Below are 23,931 nucleotides of genomic sequence, written 5' to 3' on the forward strand. Positions count from 1 at the left end.
AATGTCTTGGCCCTGGCTTTACCATATATGCCAAGCTATTGGATTGTGGTGCCAGCCTATTGCCCTGCCTCCCAACTCTCTTTGTGGGTGGGTGGTTGAGATTCCCAGAAGCCCTTCATTCTTGTAAAAATTTATGTGATGTGCCAGCAGTTCCCACACAGTGTGGGGATTGCTGCCCTGTTCCTTCTCTAATAAGTTTGGTGAAGACAAACGTTTTCAACGCAAGCTCCCTCTTTTGTCCCCATTCAACCCTCTCCTGAAGCCATTATGTTGCTAGCTGGGTTCGTTCCAATGTGCAAGTTAATGAACTTCCAGGAACACCCCTTTTAAGCAGGCTTTTATTTTTATTTTTCAGGATTGCTGCATTAATATGCAGGCATGAACTACTGAGCAGCTATAAGGGTAGAAAGCATTGCTGCCCCTCTCTTGATGTTAAGCTGATTCTGATGAGTGATTTGGAAGGCTCCGTTTAAACTACTTTCTTCTCAAAATGAATCCCATACTGTTTTTAACCTGAGCCCATTCTATGATTGAGGTCCCATCATGTTTATTACAATGTCATTAAGAGTCTAATTTGGCCCAAAAGCCTTCTCCACTGCCCCATTCCTTTTCCAGCGCTTCCTTGGTTCTTGGGGAAGAAATCAATAGGCCCTAGATGCTGTTGTGCATATCTCTGGCTCCCAGTGACCAGGGGAAAATGTAGTTCCCATGGGTCCTAGCTAGGATGCCAGGATCTACAGGAGCTATGTTTTCCCGTGACTTCTGATGGTCCTGGACAGAACTGCACAAATGTATCAGCACCTAGGGTCTAATGGAGGCCCCATAGGGATGCCTCCCTACTGGTGTAGCTCTTAGGCAGGCACCCCCAAACTCGCCCTCCAGATGTTTTGGGCCTACCGTATTTTTCGCTCTATAGGACGCACGGGACCATAGGATGCACCGGACCATAGGAGGGGGAGAACAGGGGGGAAAATTCTCCCCCTCTCCGCTCAGCGCCCCTTCAGTGAAGCAGGAGGAGAAAGGAGCCCCTTCCGTTTCTCCTCCCGCTTCGCTGAAGGGGCGCTGCGCAAAGAGGGAAAACTGTGCAGTGCCTCTCCAGCGAAGCAAAGCCTGGAGAGCAAGAGGGATCGGTGTGCACCGACCCCTCTTGCTCTCCTGGCTTCAGGCGGCTATCTGCAAGCCTTCGGAATGCAGCGGGAACTCCTGCTGTGCTCTGAAGGCTTGTGGATAGCCACCTGAAGCCTTCGGAGTGCAGCGGGAACTCGCGCTGCGCTCCGAAGGCTTCAGGTTCCTTTCGCTGAAGCCGGGAGAGTCTTGCTCTCCCGGCTTCAGCAAAAGGAACCCGAAGCCTTTAGAGCGCAGCGCGAGGTCCCGCTGCACTCCAAAGGCTTCAGGCGGCTATCCCTGAAGCCTGGAGAGCGAGAGGGGTCAGTGCGCACTGACCCCTCTCGCTCTCCAGGCTTTAGCGAAAGCAACGCGTAGCCTCTGGAGCGCGGAGGGAGCGCTCCCTCTGCGCTTCGGAGGCTTCGCGTTGCTATCGCTGAAGCCAAGGAGCCTGCATTCGCTCCATAGGACGCACACACATTTCCCCTTAATTTTTGGAGGGGGAAAAGTGCGTCCTATAGAGCGAAAAATACGGTACATCTCCCATCATCCCTAGCTAACAGGACCAGTGGTCAGGGATGGTGGGAACTGTAGTCCCAAAACATTTGGAGGGCCAAGTTTGGGGATGCCTGTTCTTAGGTCAGTGCGCCTGGCTGTTAACCAGAAGGTTGGTGGTTCGAGTTCACCAAGGGACAACTGTGGGCAGGATTCCTGCATGGCGAGGGGTTGGACTCTTGTGATCCCTTCCAACTCTACAATTTTATGATTCTATGAGGAAGGCAGCTGAAAAGCTTCTTCCATGTAGTCATCACATAGTAGGCCCGAATCTTGAATTAGGCTTGGGCTCAACTTGTAGTGGTGGTGTGTGGTGTTAAACACTTGGTTTTCATCGCTGTGCTTTTAAAAAGAAAAGAAAAGAAAAACTTCAATCTCTCTCTGCTTCTTTCCCAATACAGGGGACAATAGCAAACTCTCTAACCTGTGTTCAGCTACATAAACGAGCTGAAAAGATAGCCGTTATGTTGATGGAAAGGGGACACTTACAAGATGGCGACCATGTTGCTTTGGTCTACCCACCAGGTAAAGAACAAAAAATGTGTTTTCAGTGGTGATTCTTAAAGACTTTGTAAGTAGAGATGCAAAAATTAGTCAATATGCTGACTGAAAGGGTACAAACACGTGCATTTAATTTATAGGGCTTTAGTGGTGTCATGATCAGTTTTCCCCAGTGCTCTTTATGAAGCTTTGGCATGCCTGACTTTTATCTGGACTGCAGCAATTGATTTCAATTAAACACGTACCCTTAAAACCACAGCCTAAATTGGGCTGTTGTTAAAACCTACCACCACCTTCAGAAATCTCTACAAGTTAATAGTGCTATTGAACAACAAACTATAGCAGCCTCATATGCTCCAAAATATAAGGTGAGAGCGAGCTGAATTTATCCCTCAACTAAAAAAATAGTTACATCAGCAGTCTGCTAAATGGGGCCAAATGAGTACACACAGGATGATAAACAATGTGAGTCATAGTGAGATCAGACCCATTGAAGTCAAAGCAGTGTTACTCACAACAGATCTCACCTACAGTCCTTTCACAGTTAACTGTGAATGTATCTCATATATATGTGTACTTGGAAGTTAGTTGTAATGGCTTCAGTAGGGCTTGCTCCCAGATAAGTGGGTGCAGGATAGCAGCCTCAAAGCCCCTCACTAAGATGCCAGTAATGGTTGTTACAAAATAGTTATTCAAAGTCTTGCTTCCATGAGATGTTGCAAAGTATTTCAGTACATTTTTATCTGAGCCCATGATTCTCTGATGTTCTTCAGATGTATGTGCTTTTGTTTTTAAAAGTTGTTTTATTTCATTGGGGATTCTGGAGTGCAGTAGCGTGCAAGAAAATGATTGTGTCTTGCAATGTTCAAAAAATTATTTTGGACATTATTTTTATTCATTTAGAAGATGTCTGTACTGCTCTTCAGAACAAAGCTCTCAGGGCACATATAAAATTCAGTGTATAAACATACAAAGATTACAGAACAACTCTCTGTTTATCCAAACAGATGACTAAAATTCAGCACAATGGATAAAACCATAGTTAAAAGCAGCTTACACTATATGCTGGACTGCTTGCTGAAACCAAAAACTCTTTGCTTGGCACCAGAGTGATATCAAAGCTGGTGCCAGGCAGTTGTATCTCGGGTCATGGGACAACATAATTTCAGATAGCAGGGAAATTCAGAGAATTATCTTAAAATCTGTTTTTATTTTAATTAGCTGTTTGATGGCATCTGTGAAGGCTTCAGAGTGTATTGTCTTTAAAAAGAGCAGCTCAGATCAAAACGATTGGTGAAGCTTAAGAAACACTGAAACAGGAAAGATGCAGATTTCCTGAGGACTCTCCACTGTTAATATAGGCTCATTGATGTTGTTTCAACATAGTATTTATGCTGGGTAAATTACTTTCACTTTTGTGTCTACACCCGCCTTCAAACGTGAACGTCATAATCAGTTTCTTCTTCTCTTTCTCCTTCTCCTTCTCCTTCTTCTCTTTCTCCTCCTTCTCCTCCTCCTCCATCATGCAGGTATAGACCTGATTGCCGCATTTTACGGGTGTTTGTACGCAGGCTGTGTGCCAATAACAGTTCGACCTCCGCACCCCCAGAACATTGCAACAACATTGCCTACGGTCAAGATGATTGTGGAGGTCAGCTGACTAGTCAAAATGCTTATTTAAAATTTTTGTGTCTTGGATCCAGTGATTTCCAGGCATGACTATGGATTTTTTGAGGAGGGGTTATATATAATGTATACAGACACCCTTTTTTTAGTTTCAAAAGTTGGGTGGGATGGGGAGGAAAGCTTCTCAAGAAGCACAAACCTTGGTCCAGGTGTCTGCTATAACCAGTCTGAGATGGCTTCAAATCCTCACTCAGTAATTTTTGGTCATGTTTTCTGCATTTATAATAACATTTAATAAAACTATTATTATTAAGTAATTATAATTTATTATAGTAATTATTTTGTCAAGGCGTGAAAAGGAATTTTACAATTCAAAATACTGAAAAACAAAGCAAAGAGTTACAAAAGCAAAACAGTAAAATGGTACACATGACTAAGGCCAACTCTATGACCTGGCCTCCTCTTGTGATTTCCCAGCTGAGTTTTCTCATGTTGTTCTTTCATCTTGACCAGGCTTCTTCAACCTCAGCCCTCCAGATGTTTTTGGCCTACAACTCCCATGATCCCTAGCTAGCAGGACCAGTGTTCAGGGATGATGGGAATTGTAGTCTCAAAACATCTGGAGGGCCGAAGTTGAGGAAGCCTGATCTTAACCTACCTGACAGAGCTGTTGTGATTGTTATTACAATCCCAAAAATGACGATGTGTGTGGGTGGAAATGTGCATAATTTTATTATCCCTTATTTTGCGTAAGGTTTTCCTTTTTCCGTGCATGACTGTTCTGCCATTGTAACTGAAGAAGCTTTTCTTCAAACAAGCTAGTAGGAAGCTTTAAATATATACTATCCAGTTATGTAAAACGGTGGCCTCATAACCATTTTCATGGGAGGTGATTTTGATGTTATATCTCTCCTTCTTTCCCCCCCGAAACCTACAGGTGAGTCGCTCTGCCTGCTTAATGACGACACAATTAATATGTAAATTGTTGCGGTCACGAGAGGCAGCAGCAGCGGTGGACGTCAGAACGTGGCCCCCTATCTTAGACACAGGTATGTGCTGTCCTCTGAGGTCCCTCTTGTTTCTAAGTATTTCGACTGCGTTTTGCAGGCCCTGCGAAAATCATGCCTTCCTTTTTCTCCCCCAGATGATTTGCCAAAGAAGCGGCCTCCTCAGATCTACAAACCTTCTAACCCCGACATGCTGGCTTATCTCGATTTCAGTGTATCCACAACTGGAATGCTAGCAGGGGTGAAGGTAGGGACGACGCTCCCCAAAGCGAATGTGAAACACGGTGTGCGAGCTGGGGTGGGGAGTATGGGTGGAATATTGTAGCGGTGTGGATAAGGAGAGATGGTCCAAAAGTGGACAGGCCAGATGCTGCACCCTGGACCCATGGACTGTATTTTTCGCTCTATAGGACTCACCGGACCATAGGACACACCTTGTTTTAGAGGGGGAGAACAAGGGGAAAAAAATCTCCCCCTCTCTGCTCAGCGCCCTTTCAGCGAAGCGGCAGGAGAAACGGAGCCCCTTCCATTTCTCCTCCCGCTTGGCTGAAGGGGCGCTGCGCAGCTCTTCCTCTTCTGAAGCCAGGAGAGTCTTGCTGTCCTGGCTTCAGTGAAAGGAACCTGTGGAGCGCAGCGGGAACTCGCGCTGTGCTCCGCAGGCTACAGGCGGCTATCCCTGAAGCCTGGAGAGCAAGAGGAGTCGGTGTGCACCAACCCCTCTCGCTGTCCAGGCTTCAGCGAAAGCAACGCGAAGCCTCCAGAGCACGAGGGAGCGCTCCCTCTTCACTTTGGAGGCTTCGCGTTGCTATCGCTGAAGCCAAGGAGCCTGCATTCGCTCCATAGGACACACACACATTTCCCCTTAATTTTTGGAGGGGAAAAAGTGCATCCTATAGAGCGAAAAATACAGTATTTACAAGCGAAAAGAAGATATATGTACGAAGGCAACCCAAGTTGTCTGCATGCTTGCAGGTGCCAAGTCCAAAGGCAACTCTTGCACACCTTCCTAGCATCACAGGGGTCATCGCAGCTCCAGGCCAAACTATATGCAATGGGACAAGCCTATTTTCTGACGCGTTGTTGCACATAAACAATATGTGGGGAGTGAAGAACGTATGTGAAAATGGGGAATGAAACCCTCCCCTCTCCCTTACCTTGTCATGTTCTGTCGCTGGGAGCACTTTCCTCCCATCACAGAGCTTTCCAGTACCAGAAGTGAGCCAGGTTGGAGAATAATACTTTTAAAGCAACAGAACGCAGTGCAGAGAATGTAAAAGAAGAGGCAGTTTCTGAATCTGAATTTATTCCATTCTGTTGCTAATCGGCTGTAAGCCCCTTTGGTCTGCTGATGCCTCCTCCAATTGGATGGTGATCTCCCAAGGGCTCTCCCAGATCTGCTAGCTCTTCATTCTTTCTGGGGAACTAACCTGGGGCTTCCTGAGTGCCAAAGCATGTGCTCTTCCCACTGAGCTATGGCTGTGCCCTTCTGGCATTCCGCACCCCCTCGCCCTTGCTCAGTTGAAAGATGTAGCCCGTTTTCTCTTCAGTGCTGCACATAATTTCCAGCCTTCCTGAAGATAACCTAGAAATCAAAGGCACTGATGAGTCACACTCCCTTCCTTTTCTTTACTTAGTTGATTGAATATACTCCTTGGGAAACACATTAATTTTCATTATCTATAAATGATTCTGCATGTGTTTCTGCGGGTGGGATGTAAACTGATTCTTATTTTTACCCATCCTATTACCGTCTTAAGGCCTGGCGGTGGTTCAGAAACAAACCTCTGGAACGATGCCGTTCGTCATCTTAATTACTGCCCTGTTACCTTCTTCCAGATGTCTCATGCAGCCACTAGTGCCTTCTGTCGTTCTATTAAGCTGCAGTGTGAGCTTTATCCTTCCAGAGAAGTTGCAATCTGTTTGGACCCTTACTGTGGACTTGGGTTTGTCCTTTGGTGCCTCTGTAGGTAAGTTTCTCTTCTGGAGCCTTCAAGTATCACCAAACAAAAATGTTGCTGCTATATCTATGTGTGTGTAAGAGAGACGAGAGAGAAGGGACCAGCCCCCAGATGATGTGACCAGTATGTGTTTCAGAGAAGGGCATTGTGCTTGTTTTGGTGAAGGGCAGGCTAGATGTACAAATCATCGATAAAAGAAAGGATGGATGCTGCTGGAAGCGAATTTGATGACAAGCCCATCCTGGAGCATGCAGCCTGCACTAAATGTAGACGTTAAAGCCAAAACCTAAAGAAGCACCATTGTATCTTTTTAATGGGAACAAATGGGACCTTCAACAATGGAAATGAACCAAGGGGGGCCTGCAGCAAAGTGTTGCAGTGTAGAGTGCTCCTTTTCCGTGTTCTAGCCATACGCTTTCCCAAGATACATGATTACAACACTCACCCACCCATTTCTTGGTTTTGCTCCCCTGCCCATCACTCAGTCAGCATTCTGGGGCCACTGAACATGCTCAGTTCCTTTTTTATATTGAATATCAAATCACTTTGTAGTAAAAACAGCATCGATCACACTTAAACCAATCACTCGCATAAAGAAAAGTTGAGCAGGGACACTGTCAAATAACTGAATCATCGAATGCATCATCAAGGCTTCAGCTATCCATGACATAGCATCTCCATAAATAACCACGAGCGGCTGGAGGTCTTGCATTAACACCACTTCTGCTTGCACGGTTGATATATGGGAAGCATACCTTAGCAAAAGGATTGCGTTTAGTTTGACCTCTAACAACCCTTCTGTGTTGCCTTAGGTGCTCGGAAAAAGCCAAATCCCAAACTTTACTTTGTCATCCAGACAGAGATGTTCCTTTGCTATCTTTCCAGTGGGTGGCAATCTTTAAATGGCCAGTAGTAAACAGCATGGCAATTACCATATTTTTCGCCCTATAGGACACACTTTTCCCCCTCCAAAAATGAAGGGGAAATGTGTGTGCGTCCTATGGGGTGAATACAGGCTTTTACTGAAGCCTGGAGAGCGAGAGGCGTTGGTGAGCACCGACCCCTCTCGCTCTCCAGGCTTCAGGAAGCTCTGTGCAACCCTCCGGAGGGTTGCGCAGAGCTGCCTGCATTCCGAAGCCTCGGGCGCATTCTTCAGCGCGCCCGGGCTTCGCACAGCTGTCCACAAGCCTGGGGAGACCGGCACGGCTCCCTAGGCTTGCGGATAGCAGGCTGTTCGGGGGTCGGGGGAAGCTCGGGCTTCCCCCGCGCCAGCCCCGTGCCTGGGGGGGGGAAAATATTTTTTTTTCTTTATTCCCCCCCAAAAAAAAAACTAGGTGCGTCCTATAGGGCGGTGTGTCCTGTGGGGCGAAAAATACGGTAGATCCTCATGTCTGATGGAAGAGGTCTCGATCCATGACAAAAGGGCTCAGTTCCTTATTGAGCTGATTTGTCTCCTCGCATAATTTTTTAAAAATAGCTCCATAAGAGTCCACATTTGGAGAATGAATCTATGAGAAAGCCTTCTCCTGGGCCTGTTTATGTAATACTTTGCCAGTAGGGTTGTATTCATGATTAGATAGGGATCTTGCAAACCTAGAGATCTTGTGTTCCTATCTTGTACATAATTTGTACATACAGTATGAATTTAAAGTAGGGAGAAAGTATGATATAGTTAGATATTATCTGTTAATCCAGTACGTTAAAAAAAATAGACTGTTTCTCCATAAACATGTTTGGTTGTCCAATGTTGGCTCTTCAACAATACGTCAGTTTTATTTATTGATAAGGGGTGGTATTCAACTTAGTTTTACTGTTAAGTAGACCTACTGAAATTAATGGACCTAACTTAATCATGTTCATTAGTTTCAGTAAGTCTACTTTCAATAAAACTTAGTTGAATATCACCCAAGATTTGTTACCCAGCCTTCACCGTAAGCCTCAGGGCAGATTACAGCAATAGAAAATGCAATTATGAAACCAGATAAAGTCATTGTAATTATAGCCTACATAAAATTGTTCCAAATTGAACAGAACGATATCATTACTATGATAGTCCGAACTCCATCAAACTTCTCTGCTATTGTTGGAGCAGTGTTCTGTTTCCAGATCTTTGCAATGCAGATGTTTGCAGCTGTCAGTAGGTTAGCCACTATCAGACCTCTAATGCTAGATGCTTTAAATAACCTAGAAGTAGAATTTTGGGTTCCAGGGGTAAGAAATACCCTGTCATTTCATTCATTATTTGTTGCCCCAAAAGCATATATTACTGGAGATCACCAGAGTATGTAGATGAAATTTGCCTCCAAATATCTGCATCTCTAACATTTATCCTCAATTCCTAGATATATCTGCCTCAGTCTTTGTGGGGTTAAAAAGTTTCCTTTCACATCTGCTGAAATCAAATTGTGCAAGATCTCTGCCATTTATTTTGACTCATTAATAGTCACTCCTTGGTTTCTATCCCTTTGCCATTTCCTCATAAATATATCTGGTTTGTTTGCCAACTCCAGAATCATATTATATGATTTCCCTGTTAATCCCTTATTCTTAGTGTCCGATCATAATGCTTCACATTTGCTTGCCTGCCTCCCTTGAATATTTCCTGAGTAATGCAGTAATGGCTTCTCTCATCTGAAAATACTGAAAGAGAGGTATTACAATGCCCATAGCTCTTGCAATTTCTTCATAGGACATAATGTTGCATCCATTCATTATATCTTTAATGGAATCTAGGCCTCACTGGAGTAATATGTTCATATTCCTCAGCATGCCAATTGAAAACAATGAAGCATTTAGGTGCATTTTGTTAATTGCGCCTAAATACCTCGCTGCTGTACTTTTGTTATTGTTGAAAACTTACCTGTTCAACTCAGTTTTCCACCAAGGAATGTGCTCTTATTTATATATAAAAAAGAGAATATGTGATATATTGGATGCTTTAGTAGTGGGTGGGGAAAAAAAACACCTTTGTGAAGCATAGGAAGAGAATAAAAGATAAAGCCTGATTTGTTACTGGAGAGGTTATCGCGCTTAGAAATTTTGACTTTAGAAGCAGTTTACTGCCTCCTTCATTTCAACCAGTTGCTTTCAGTGTGAAAGGGAGAATGTGCCATTCATATAAAAAAATAGAAAAACTCTCAGCGGACTCATATTTGTAGTAAGATGAAAATTCCCTAAATTCAGATGCCTTCTCCCTGAAAATTAAGGCAGTTTTCAGGAGGTGTTTTTGCCTCATACCTCAAAACATTTGCAACTAACTGTGCCAAAATTTGGCACATCATGCACTGAAGCCTCATGCAGCTCATGACAAGTGAATCCAGTACGCTGCATCTCATTTCCATCTGACCTCTCTGGAAAGTGCAGTATCAAAGGCTACCGCTTTGCGGAAGAGACAATCTATAAGGGAACTACCACTCTGACTTTTAACACACAGAGAATACAAGGGGCGTGTTAGCTGCTCCCTCCTGCTTGTTGGCTAGGATTGTTCATAAGTCTTATGTGTGTTTGTAATGAATTCTGAACTCCGCTCACATCCAAATATTGGAGATAACGTGCAGTGCTTTCCTTCTGCATATGCAAAGATATAATACAAACTTGAGCTGATCTGATTAACATGATTATGACTTTGATGTCAGTGCCATCGGTCGCAGGTGCAGCAGAGTAAAAGGTGATTGAATCCCCACCTACCTGGGGGTTACAATCTGGGCACAATCAGCCAAAAACTAACTGCCTATCCTGTTGTAGATGCTATGAAGTTGCGTTGGCCTACTCCACTGTGATGTCCCAGAATGCAGCATTCTGAGACTTCCAAACCACTAAGGAAAACCTGCTTGGAGCATGGAGTCAGCCCGTTGGTAAGTCTCGAGTATATTGCATGGTTTTGCAAAGTTCTGCTTTTGTTTTTATTTTATGTCCTAAAGGGTATAAAATAATAATGAAACGCAACCTTGCAAAGCAGAGCAATAGACCTTTATAATAATAATCATCATCGTCATCTCCAGATTCCTAACAATTGGCCACACGCTCCAGCAGGGTTTCCTGGGGATCGTTGTCAAAGATTGATGCATTCTGAGCACAGCAATAGTTGTCAGGCCAACGTGAGTTCATGGATACTTGCGTTTTTCCCCCCTTTTAGCTGTTTGTGCTGAACATGTGTTGTTGGAATTCATTGTGGTGTGATTTCACACTACCCTAATATTTTCTTTGCAGCTTGTCTCTTAATCATTCTACTTCAAGTAGATACTGAGTTTTGGTTGTTGTGGTTTTTGGACTGTCTAAAATGTCTGTTGTAGTACCCCAGCTACGGAATACTCTTTCCAAAAAGACTCATCTGGTGCCAACTCAGATGGTTTTTGGGCTGCAGGTGAAGACATTTTCATTTGCCCGGGCCTATCTATTTCAGATCTACTTTGATGCTTTAAGTGTTACTTATTACATTTTGAGACTTTGCTGCTTTTGCTGTTTTAACTTACTGATGCTGTTGTTTATGTGTTAATCTGCAAACTGCTCTGATGGTCTTGGGACTGAGGAGCAGGATATAAATATTTGTAATAATTTGTTTCCACTGTTGTCAGTACCTTTTCCTTTGATAAGCTCTCTTGCTGAAATTGAGGCAAAGGACAACAAAAATGGACTTTATGGCTGAAGGGGGAAGAGCAGTAAATCAGTGATAGAGCAAATGTTTTATATTTTAAAGGTCTTAGGTTCAACTCCTGGCATCTCCACATAGAACTGGGAAAAGCTGAGGAGCTGAATTCTGGAGAGTGACTTACTGTAGACCAAGGATGGGAAACCTGCGACCCTCCGAATGCTGTTGGACTACAACTCCCAGCAGCCCCAGCCATCATGGTCAGTTATCAGGAATGATGGGAGTTGTAGTCCAACAACATCTGGAGGCCCACAGGTTCCCCATTCATGGTAGAGATAATACTGAATGACATAAACCAATAACCTGAGTTAGTATAAGGCAGATTCCTATGTTCCTAATATCTAGAGGTCTAATGCTCCTAAAAGCCACAGCCTTGCCTTGTTGTTCCTAATCTCTACCTGAGCTTCATTTTGCTAACTCTGGTCAATTCCTGTGATCGTTTTGATTATGTAGTTGATAAGTTTGCCTCGTGTCCACACGTGAATGTCCTTCATTTGATTTGCTCAAGGGCTTATAAATTGCAGCTGAGCTCCGTACAAAAGCGGTGTGTATGCAGCAGCAGGCAACTTGAAAGTTGTATCTGTGGTGTTTTGAGGAATGGTGGCTCATTCACACATCCATATCAAGTGACATGTGTGTGAGAGAGAGAGCTCTAAGAATTAATATGGTAAGAATGACTCTTGCTAGCCCTGATAGTCGCTATACAGTGGCCATTTTCAGAAAACACCAAGCTAGTTCTGTCTGCCAGTCTAGCCCAGAATTGTCTGCTCTGACTGGCAGCAGCTCCCCAGGGCTTCTGAGAGAGCTACTTCCACATCACCTACTACCTGATCCTTCTAACTGGGGATGGCATGGACTGAACCTGGCATCTTCTGTGTGCAAAATATATTCTCTACCAGTGAGCGACGGCCCCTTCTGCGAAGCTACCTGTTGACAGTTACAGTTACCTCATGAGAAGGATGGTGGCGTGAACTGGTCACTCACTTGACCCACGCTTTGGAAAACTCCCAGTGGCATCCCATGAGTTTTCACAAGTGTAGCAGAAGGAAGGATTTTTCAGGATTGTAAAAAAAAAGTTCGATATGGTGAGATGCTGTAGCACTAACTAGACACGATTGCCTGAACTTGTGTAGGAGAAATGGGGCTGCACATGTTGGCCCTGCCTGCAAAGTCTCCATGCATGCTGGCTCAGCCCATGGTCTTCCCCAGGCATAGGCAAACTCGGCCCTCCAGATGTTTAAGGACTACAACTCCCATCATCCCTAGCTAGCAGGACCAGTGGTCAGGGATGATGGGAATTGTAGTCCCAAAACATCTGGAGGGCCAAGTTTGCCTATGCCTGGTCTTCCCCCATTGAGCAGTAAGGGGTTTCCAAGCATCTTTGGGCGAACACACATTGCGTCCTTTGCACAAATGAGAATTGTTGACAGTTCAGGTTCCCATTCATTCATGCGGAGGATTATGATGGCTTTTGCCAGAATGGGCTTAGGGGCTTAGGAAAATTAGAATCAGAAGGGACCATGAGGGCCGTCTAGCCCAGGAATCTATTGCCCAAGGTGGGCCTCGAATCAAAAACCCTGAGATTAAGAATCTCATGCTCTACTAACTTGAACTATCTTAGGCCCTATACTTGTATTGAGAATTCCCTGTTCAGGCATTGTGCCTGTCTGGGGTGCAAGGGCTGAGTCAACTCACAGGGAGGCTATTTCAACAGGGAGTAAGTAGTTGGCATTGATGGCACTGGCAAATCACCACAGACAAGCTTGCATCCTCACGCACTCTTGAAACCACCCTTTCTGCTATTGACAGAGATTGACCACCACAAAAGCAAATTTAAAGCACCCCCCGATATATATATATATATATAGTCATTTTGATTTCTGCCCTATGGGATGTACTGCTGTGTGTCTCTTGAGGCTACAACAAAATAGCTTTCCTTTTCAGCATACCATCTTCTGGTCTTTTGGTACAGATTTCCAGTCGTGCGTTTAACAAATCTTATATCTTTGCAGCGTTTATTCAGGACACCAGTCTATTTTGATTCCTCCCTCAGAATTGGAGACCACGCCTGCTCTCTGGCTTCTGGCTGTGAGTCAGTACAAAGTGAGAGACACCTTTTGCTCTTATTCCGTCATGGAGCTATGTACCAAGGGTCTTGGTTCGCAAACGGAATCTCTGAAGGTGAGGAACCCAAGCGCTCCCTTTTTCTTCGCCTCCTTTGCTTTTCTGTAGGGTTGGCGCGGCAACATACATACAAGCCGAATGCATTCAGTGAGAAGAAATGAGTCGAGGAGTGAAGTGAGAAAAATCTTCGAAAGAGCGAATAGAATAATTCCTCTTTCCAGGAAGTTTCTCGCCTGCTGTTCGCTGGTTATTTTTGGGGCACAGGGTTTCAAAGTAAATGAACTAGGTGGTGCTTACCTTTGACCTTTCTGCCCTACAACTGCACTGCGGCCACGCTTGCATCCTGTGACCACACTGCAAGCCCACTCCTCACACCAGCAATTAGGCTTGGAAAAAGTAAAGCATAATTGAAGTGTGTGAGATCTTCCTAGACAGATGTAATCTCTACAAAGGTCACACCCTAACAGCTTTTATAGGTAAAGGTAAAGGGACCCCTGACCATTAGGTCCAGTCGTGGCTGACTCTGGGGTTGTGGCGCTCATCTCGCTTTATTGGCCGAGGGAGCCGGCATACAGCTTCCGGGTCATGTGGCCAGCAGGACTAAGCCACTTCTGGCGAACCAGAGCAGCGCATGGAAACGCCGTTTGCCTTCCCGCCGGAGCGGTACCTATTTATCTACTTGCACTTTGACGTGCTTTCGAACTGCTAGGTGGGCAGGAGCAGGGACTGAGCAACGGGAGCTCACCCCGTTGCCCCCCAATAAAACTTTTTTTTTTTAAGACATTTTTTTCCAAGTCTCATTGCAATGAGGAAGGGGCAATTTTGGGGGCTGCAGCTTTGGAGAGAAGGGCCAGCCCTTTCTTCCCTAGCTGTCTCCCCCCCGCCCCTGAAAACGCCCATCTCCTATTCCAACTTTATTGTACTAAATAGAAGGAGACTTTCAAGTCTTAACTGCAGCATAGGGTCATTTTTAGTGACAGGGAGAGTTAACCTTTTCCTCTCCAGCCTTGACTGCTCCCAAAACCACTCCTCCACCATGCTGCAATTAGCTTTAAAGAACACTTCCGTAGGCTCTGATATATGGCTCATTCCGTATCAACTGATCCAATTTTTTTTTTAACCTCATGTCATCCAGTTTTCTTAATGTTTTGTACACTTGTTCAATGATCAAAACCAAGTTTAAATCTAAAATTTTAATTTCCCATTTGTAAGTTATGAGAGTTTGAAATTTCAGAAATAAATAAATGACAGTTTGGGCCTTGCCAGACTACACAAAAACATTAAAAATTTATGTAATTAGAAATTTCCCCAAAAATGTATTTATTATTTAATATTTCTAAGAGCTACCTGCAGAATTTCACCTTGGGATCTCAATGGGATCACATTAGAAAAACATATTTTGCACATACATGTCAGCCTTATTGGGTTCTATTTAGGATAAATGGGTCTTCTTGGAGTAAAATATAACAGAATAACCAAGACTTCAAACTATAACATCAGTTACTTCAGGCATTTCTTTAGAAAGTTATTCCATTAAAATGTATCTGAAAAGCTAGTCGGGCTTTTCTTTTAAAAATATGTTCCAAAACCAAGTAATGGTCATCTTAGAGGCACTTTTCTCTGTGGAAGTACCCAGATTGTGGATCTCCCTGCCTTGAAATACTCTCCTTCCTTCTCATTTAGTAGTTTTTGCCATTAGGTGAAAACAGGGGATTCTCTGATTCTATATTTGTTATTTTGGTGATTTGCTCAGATGTTGTCTGATCATTTTCTTGAATTGCTAACTATTTTATTTGTATTATTTGGTTTTTTTTAAGGTTTTAAACTGATTCAAATAAATTTTGGGAGTGGGAAAACAAGGGTAAAAGTTCAGCAAATAAATGAACTCTTAAGATATTAGCAGCAATGATTGATTCAATGAACGTTTTGCAGTATCCTTTAAACCACAGTCGTCGCTCTTAATTTCTGAGGCCTATTTTTGGCATCCTTTAGAACTGATTATGTGCAAAAAGGAACGATCTATCCAAAAAGCAGGAAGATACAGAGTGCAGCCCAGAAAGTTCTACTTTCCAACAGGTGTGGCCCATGGAGGGGAGAAGATCCACGAAATTATGAAATTAGTCAAGAAATGAGGTTCTGTAGGCAGGTGGCTTGCAAGACACAACCCAGAGAATGGTCAGATACAGTTCTGTTGTAGGTATTCAGGTCTGGTTTTTCTAAGCTGCCTGAATGGGAGACCATGTGAGAGCCATATGGAAGCCACTTAAGGCTTATTGGACCAAGCATTTTCATATTTCTTTTAATAAAATACGTATTTTTGGATACAAGGAAACCCTTGGGGAAAATGCTTATATGCCCTATCTTTACATCCTTGTATTAATTTTAATTTAGCATTTGTTATTGGCTAAATTATGCTGCATCCAAATTTCCAGAATATCCTCATTTAGATATAATTCTGAACTATGATTACTTACCATTACAGGAGTTTGAGGTGCTTCATTCCCTCACCTCTCTGTTTTCATTTAAATACAGTTTACTGTGGTGTCCAAATCCTAAAGTGTGGTTAATTTTAACTACGGTTTCCTGAAACGAGCCAGCTTCCGTAAACCATGGTTTGAAATTGGTTTGTTAAGAAAATCATAGTTTTGACTAGGGTTGGGAAGCCTGTTACACTCCAGGGACTGCTGGACTCCCAAGTCCTATAATCTACAGTCAGCATAGCCAGTGGTTGTGGATGAGATGGGAGCTGTAGTTCAGCAACCTCAGGAAGGCTCCAGGTTTCCCATCCCTGGTTTATACTAACAGCAGTAGATGCAACAATAAACAGTGGTTAGTTAAGAGCAGCAGCAAATGCTTCCGGTCCCTTGGCCACGCTGGAGGAGGAAGGGGGGCGTACAGTTGCAAGATCACATCACACAACACAAAGCCATAGTGTTGCATCAGAACAAGGCCAATAAAAGTATCCAAATAAAACAAATATTCCCAGACTTACAGGCAGCTAGTATTCTGCTTCAATCAGCTTTAAACAGCCTTAAGTAAGTCCCATTGTATTCAGTGGTCCCTAAGCAGACCTTGAACCTTTTAATAGATTTGTACCCCACTTTTCTAGGCGACTGTATGCAATGCGACGAACAAAAGGTTACACTATAGCTGTTACACAACCTGCACTATGGGTGCAAGGAAAATTACAGCAATTTGAGCGGTCTCCACCTGTCCCTAAAAAGCTCACAATTTAAGTCACGTAAATGGCTTAAGGAAATGGCAAACAAAAAAAATGTCAAGCTGATGTGTGGTGTTGTTGTTGCTCCCCTTATCCCAAAACAAGGCTGTTCCACAACACAGACGTTGCTCTGCTTCTGTTTCTCTCCCTCTTCCAATTCTGAGTTTTAAATCAACTGTTCCAGAACTCCCACCCAACCCCTGCAGTTTTTAAGAAAAGGTGTTCTTGAGTGGATGGTGACATTTCACCTTGCCGGAGGACACTACTCTTCCTGCTCAAAGTGCACTTGGTTCAGAAATTTCTGAAATGACCTGACTAAATGCCAACAGCTCCCATGGGATAACTTGAGTTCTGTACCTCGTTTCCAGGCAAGGGGACTGGACCTCTCAAGAGTGCGGACGTGTGTGGTTGTGGCAGAAGAACGGCCTCGGATAGCTCTGACGCAGTCCTTTTCAAAGCTTTTCAAAGATCTGGGCCTCCACCCCAGGGCTGTCAGCACATCATTTGGCTGCAGAGTTAACCTGGCCATATGTTTGCAGGTAAGAATATCTCTCTCCTTTCCTGACAGCAATCTTAGAAGCGACCCTTTTGAAATAAGGACATGGCGATGTTCCACACAATACAGCTTGGTTAACCAATGCATGCCATGCTTAAATGTTCCTCTTTCATAATGCAAGAAGTGTAGTTTTTCTGTATTTATTTTTGTACTGAACATTTTCCATGAAGCCTTCACATCCCATTTATAGCATTTATTCTGCCCCGAACTTAAAAAAGCAATGCAGCAAAAGTTTGTATTGTAGTTCTTACATTTGTAATATATGAAAGTCAGCCTTGTTAAAGTTGCTGTAGCTGTCCTGCCAAGTGCTTGAGTGTCTAAATATCTATATCTTCCTTTGTGTAGAACAGTAATTTGACAGGGGCATGATTCTGATGCACATAGCATGGACTACTCATCTTAAAATAATGCTTGCTATTGCGGCTTGTGTCGAAGGTAGAAGAAACGTCTGTATTCTAGAAATTGGCAGAAATAATTTAATAATAATAATAATAATAATAAGCATTTATATAGTGCTTTTGGGCATTCAAAACCCTTTGCACACATAATCACAGTTATCGCTATTACAACCTAGCTAGGTAGGTCTATGTATATATTTCCAAATTGCAGATGTGATTCCAGCTTGCTTATGGCCACCTCATTAGCTCATGATGGAGGTGAGATTGGAAACCAATGGCATTTTAGGCAGGAAGATAGTGTGGTGCTATTATAATCATTCTGTCTGTTCAAGCATTTCAGTTTGCCAGATGAAGCTACTTCCCTTTGACCCACACTGCTCTGGGGGTTCCAACATCCTCCCCACAAGCAGATTGGGGGGGAATAGGGGGAAGAGAGAAGGGGCAGTTCCATGGGTCTAGTGGGATTTGTCACATTGGTTTCCGCCAGCAGAAACCACTTAGTTGAATCCAGGTCCTTGTTTACTCAGCTCAGTTGTTTTGCCACTTGAGTACAGTGGTTCTCATGACCAACTAAAAAAAATACTGTTTTGGTACCTCAGATTTCCCTCACTAGAACTAGTGAGGAAGGTAAAGTACTCATGCAATATGGCTTCCACACATATACATAAACACATGCATGCTGCCTCTTCCATAAAACCAAACACTGGTGTCTGATCTAATAAAGCAGTATTATTAATTTTTTAAGCTATTGTATTATAATATGACATGGAGATGAATGAGAGAAACAAGAACAGATAAGCAGGCTTCAGCGTGATGCTGAACAAGAAGGATTATTCTTAAAGAAAATGTGATAAGGTCTCATCAGTTACAAATAAAACATTCATTGGGTGGCAGTGGAGTCAAATGACCTCTCTCCACCACAGCCGCCATTTTCTGATACCTCCCCTCCTCCCATTTTGCTTTATTTTCGTACTACCATTTATTTCAGGTTCATAGGTGCGTCTGTTCCTACACATTAGTTCTATAGGTTGGAATTTTGTTAATGGGTGGAAATTTTCACCTCCACCTTAAAGCTCCAGCTCAAGAGGGAAATTGTTCAGGGGTAGCGTGTGGTTCAGTCGTGACCCCAGCTTGGCCATTGCAGAATACACATCAGACATTGCATTTTGCCCTCCATGGAATGCATGAAGAGCAAAAACTGAATCAACGATATGCAGTCCTGCTTTTAATAGTGTGATTTGATTTTATTTTTTTTTGCTATTAAAAATGTTTGCTTTTATACTAATGTCTCTCTCCAAGAAATGTCAGCTTCTTCATTCTGGGAACATTAGGCTGCACTTCTGTTTGTCATAGAGGAGAGGCATTGTTCTAACTGTGCTCTTCAGATATACACCCACAGATGTAGATATTTCTGGCTATAACTGGGTGTTTCTAGGTTTATATCTGAATGCTGGAGTTACAACAATTCCTTTCTCTGAGAAACAGTGATGAGCGAACGAACTGGTATCTTCAGCTAGGTAGCATTTCATATATATTCCTGTAAGTTAAAGGGTTTTTGCTATGGAGACAACCTCGCAATCATCCCTCCTGCCACCAGCCACATCACTGTGGCAAACGATATTGAACTCTGCAGCTCACTGTGGAAATAATAAATTGTTGGAGGGAGCAGCTGTTGTGTTGCAGCAAGCTGCCCTAAGCACTGCAGAGAACTTCCTCAAGCTGTTGCAGTGAGAACAAAGCACCAGCCAGAACTGTCCCATTCTACTCGCCTCTTTCAACAAGCAGTATTGACGGATCACCCAGGGTGATAGATAGATCACAAAACTGGATGGGAGAACTGTTGTGGTTTACAGTGATTGTTCCAGAGCTAGATGCACTTGAGCATAGAACCGCTATGCATCAATGTAGCTTCAGGAACACATACCGTGCAACACGCATAAGGTCTCATTTCCACTCTTGCGTTCCCCAGTGAAAGCAGCCTTCCACAGACTGGTGTCCTCTGTGTGTTTCGGACTACAGCCCCCATCATCCCTGACAATTGGCCATTCTGGCTGGGGCTGATGGGGACTGGAGTCCGATGACATGTGGACCATACCAGGCTGGGAAGGGTGGAATGGAAGGATTTCTGTTAGCGTGGATAGGACAGGCCTCTTGACTGAGATCGTGAAGGGACTGTACTCAGCAGAAAAGAAAATAATGGGCCACGTGAACCAGTGGTCTTCCGTGTATAAGGTACAACATCATTCATATGTGTAACCCCCAGTTTTCTGCACTTAGGAAGCACAGCCTGTAAATGCAGAACCTGCTTATCAAAATGAATTTTATATAGCAGCCTTGCTTCTTGGAAACAGAATATGCCCATTTATGGAAAATCCTGCATTTTTAACATGGCACTGTGCCCATGAAAGAGACGACGAGAAGAGGAAATGTGGGCCTAGGCAGTTATCAGTGTTGCTCAGAGGACAGAATTGCATCCCTTGGAGCAGTGCTGACTCCCAGAGCTTTGTGTTACCCGTCTCTGCTTTCTGTGTCGCCCCTTGTGAACTGCTTTCCAATTTGCTATCTGCAAGCAAATGACTGCTTTGAGGGGGAGGCGTTCAAGTCTGTAGTCTGAAGCTCCTTTTCCCCAGAGGGGAGGGGGTGAGAGGATCAGCTGATGTGCTCTGGTAGAAGTAATATAAAGTGAGGATGTGTTGCTGCGCTTTCGTTTGTAGAGTTTGGGTGAATAATGTCGCAGATGATAGAGGTAGAGTCTTTGAATGGAGAGAGAGAGAGTCTGGAACAGCCCATTTACCATCATCCTGACAACCTTGTGTGTGAGCTATACAACTTCAAGTATTTAGGGCAGAGTCTCATGAAATAATTCAGTTATGTAAATCCCACACTTGCAGTCTGGGGAGTTATGGTCCCAACATGGGTGTAATGCATAATTAAGAGCTAGGCCACAGTGCCCATATAGCTACTTATCATGTTAGGTCCTTGTTAATGCCAGTGAAAAGACATATGGCCCTGGTCATCAATTAATTTTGTCATTGGGCCACAATGAAAACAAAGAGATTCTTAGCAGGCCAATCCCCACTTCCAAAATGACTTTTGCCGCTGGGACCCAGCCACGCCACTTTATTTCCCTTGGGTTGGACAGTTGTGACATTACTTGGCACCAAGTTGGGTTCCACCATGACTTCCTAACCTATGATATTGATGGCAATAATCCAGAATATCTGGTGCATGTTTAGTTTCTTTAAAATACCACATTCTAGACATCAAATACAGAAGAGCCTCATGTTACATAGTCTTTCTATAGTTTAGCATTTCTCCTCTGGTAAGAGCCTATAAAAGAAGCTTCTAATTTATTCATTCCTGTGAGCAGATTGAACTTTTATGGGTGAGAGGAATAGTAAGTATATCTTCGTTTGTCATAGCTGAATAGTTTAGAGCAGCAGGGCATTGCTTAATGCCCCAGGAGAACAAGCTGTTGTCTCTGCCTTTTTTCTATTATTATTATTATTACCATTTATTATTATTTTACACAAATAGAGGGAAACCTACGGCAGCTAACATAGTTCTTAAACTAGCTGGGACAGTAATTTCCAAGCATTGTGTCGGAGGGCACAGTAAAGCAAGTGATGAGAGAACCACTAGTGTACAATGAGAAATGCATTTAAAATTTCTAAATGAAAGGCGCGCATGAGCCCAGATCGCTCACCCACATAAAAGAGGCTGCTCATTCCATCTCTGTATGATTCACTGTCCTGACTTCCCAAATCCACGTTTGCTGAAAACAGATAATTCGCATCTGTACCCAGGGCAGCTGCATCATTCAATTCTCGCACCGCAGAATAACTTGAAAAAGAGCAGGTTCCGTATATAGTGACTCATACAGAAACTGGGCCAGGGGCCTCTGGTCCTCTTAAGTCGGGTAACTTATTACACACCTTCAAGCTTTTCAGATGTAAAATGCGAAGTGTGCCTTTCTCATTGTAATTTGGAAAAGAAGTGTTCTTCTGCTTCTCTCTGTGGGGAACGCTGAGAAAGGCTGTAGCTTGCTCCTTGTGTTTTTGCTTGAAAGGTAGAATGAATTCTCAGGACATGCTGTTCACTAACAATGTTGTCTATGCTTTCTCTTAAATGGCTTAACTCTGTTTGTCAAAGGTTAGCAAGTCTATTACTGTCTCTTCTGTTCGCTGTACTAAAATGTTGACACCTCATTTTCTTTTTCGTTTTAAACCTTTAAGCAGTATAATGGTTTAATTTGTAAGATTCCTGTATTTGACATGGTTTTTTCCTTTTATTTTACTCCCTGCTTTTTGCATTATCCTCCCTTTTTATTTTCCTCCCGACTTCCATCCCCCCCACCCCTCTTTTTTATTGTTTTTCCATGTGTTACTGTCTCTCCTCCTCCCCATATCCCACCTGTTCCTGCTGCTGTAGCCACACAGGCTGGGGAAACTGGCCGAGCAGGTAGGGGATTTTTGGTGTTCCCTAAAATACCCACCTATCCACTCCTAACAGTGGGGCAGACTAGATGGGAGTCTGGAGATTTTTGTTGTTTCGGGGTACACATTGTCAAAACCCTTTGGCGCTGGCATTTGTGTGGGACCGGAAAGGGGGAGCAGCTTACCCTTTTGATCTGGACATCGTAGTCTTCGTCAAAAGTTGGTCGTTCAGCAACGTGCTTGAACGTTTAAAGCAGAAACAAAAAAACCCGGTTTGCGCTTTTAGCATTCTAACTGCCTCGATTGATTTTTTTGCAAACTGGTTCTGGTCAACTATGAAAACATTTCCTAAGGTAATATTTATGGATTTACTCTTCCCCTCCCCTCCCCTGACCCCTCCATTAATGATGCTTGAAATGAGGTTCTCCGCTCGGCGCTAGTCTGTTACACTGCTCAGTATATATATCAGCACATTGAAAACTATACCCTCTTCTGCCGGCTAGATAGGACTTGTGTCTTGTGTTGGCTTTATAACAAGCTGGAGTGACTTAGTGTGCATGTTGCCTCTCCTGTAACTCTCTCCTGCTGTCTTGGTGGTGGGATGCTGGTCAGTGTTTTCAATGAATGTTACCTGTTTAGATGTCTCTTTGGTATTAGATCTGTCAAAGGAAAAAGGAGGAAGTAGTATAAACGTCCGGGAAGGAATGCTGTGTTTCCTCTTTCACCCTGGCAGTGAGCCAGTCTGTGTCCCTTTTTGTATGTTCCCCCAATATGCTGGAAAAGCAATGGTTGCCGCTTTTCTGAAGAAGCTAAAGGCCTCTGTGTGGATGCAAACTCAGGTTTGCCAGCATGCACTTAACAAGGGACCAATCACAGTTCCCTGGGCTCGTGTACCTTTGCAATAGACCCTTTCTGCAAACACTTGTGTTTGCATCCTTTTTCAGGCATGCCTTGTACACTTAAAACATCCATAACAAACATACGAAGTGGCATTTGTTTGTTGACACAGAAAGCTTTGCAGGGGCTGATGATGTGGCAATGCATCCGGAAGCTAGTTCTGAAATCTTCTGATTTCTAATCCAAACAAATCTACCACGGACTGCAGTATTTTGTACTTGGTTGGTCCGTGTGCTCCTAGCTTCCTGTTTTGGCAGCAGTCACATGTTTAGCAGGTGCTAAGGGACAAAAGAACCAACAGCAAAACCCAGACCTTGGGAGTTTAAGGAATATTGTGGGGTTAAAGGGCAGGTGAGGGCGAGGTGGGTGGAAAAGTCAACTTTGTCAGCAGAACCAGTGCTTCCGATTATGAAGGCTATTTATTTACTTTTAGAAGAGCTGACTTGGAAAAATAGTAAAATAAGCACTTTATTAAAATACAGTAGGGTGGTTTCAGAAGGAACAGAATAACTGCTAATTGTTCTTCAGTCCATATCTGTTAATCTTGCATGTCCTACTCTTTAATACCACCAGGTTTTTTAAAAAGACACTCTTTGCATGTGTGAGTGTCTCAACAAATCCATACTTCCCACTTGACCGCTTGCTTCTACCATTACCAGCTCTGCGTCTCCAGCTGATTTTGCCTTCCATACTATTTTGCTAAACTCGTAGTACGTGTGCAAGTTTCACTTGTTTATATTGACACTGGTTTTCAGTAACACAGGCAACCGGAAACTTGCGTTTGCAGCCAACAGGTTAAAAAAAGAGTATGGCCAGCAAGGTATGGTTCGTACTCCCCCATCACTGATTGTAACATATTCAGTGCTTTTTATCATTTTAATAAAGGCTTTTCTTTTTAAAA

General features: G+C 43.5%; 1 protein-coding gene across 7 annotated transcripts in view; it reads left to right on the top strand.

Moving 5' to 3' along the window:
• Positions 1-23,931, top strand: part of DIP2C (disco interacting protein 2 homolog C) — a 293,236-nt gene that overhangs the window by 248,982 nt on the left and 20,323 nt on the right. For 4 of the 7 annotated variants that reach the window (XM_083406060.1, XM_083406058.1, XM_083406062.1 and 1 more), the window contains 7 exons: positions 2,061-2,184; positions 3,690-3,811; positions 4,724-4,835; positions 4,931-5,040; positions 6,630-6,760; positions 13,412-13,580; positions 17,112-17,282. In XM_083406060.1, the coding sequence (XP_083262186.1) occupies positions 2,061-2,184; positions 3,690-3,811; positions 4,724-4,835; positions 4,931-5,040; positions 6,630-6,760; positions 13,412-13,580; positions 17,112-17,282 (939 nt within the window). Of the gene's footprint in view, positions 1-2,060; positions 2,185-3,689; positions 3,812-4,723; positions 4,836-4,930; positions 5,041-6,629; positions 6,761-13,411; positions 13,581-17,111; positions 17,283-22,128; positions 22,159-23,931 lie in introns of all 7 variants that reach the window. The other 3 variants (XM_083406057.1, XM_083406061.1, XM_083406059.1) reach the window with 1 other exon arrangement.

Source organism: Podarcis tiliguerta (assembly GCF_965153285.1).
Source record: "Podarcis tiliguerta genome assembly, chromosome: 12".
Classification (NCBI taxonomy): domain Eukaryota; kingdom Metazoa; phylum Chordata; class Lepidosauria; order Squamata; family Lacertidae; genus Podarcis; species Podarcis tiliguerta.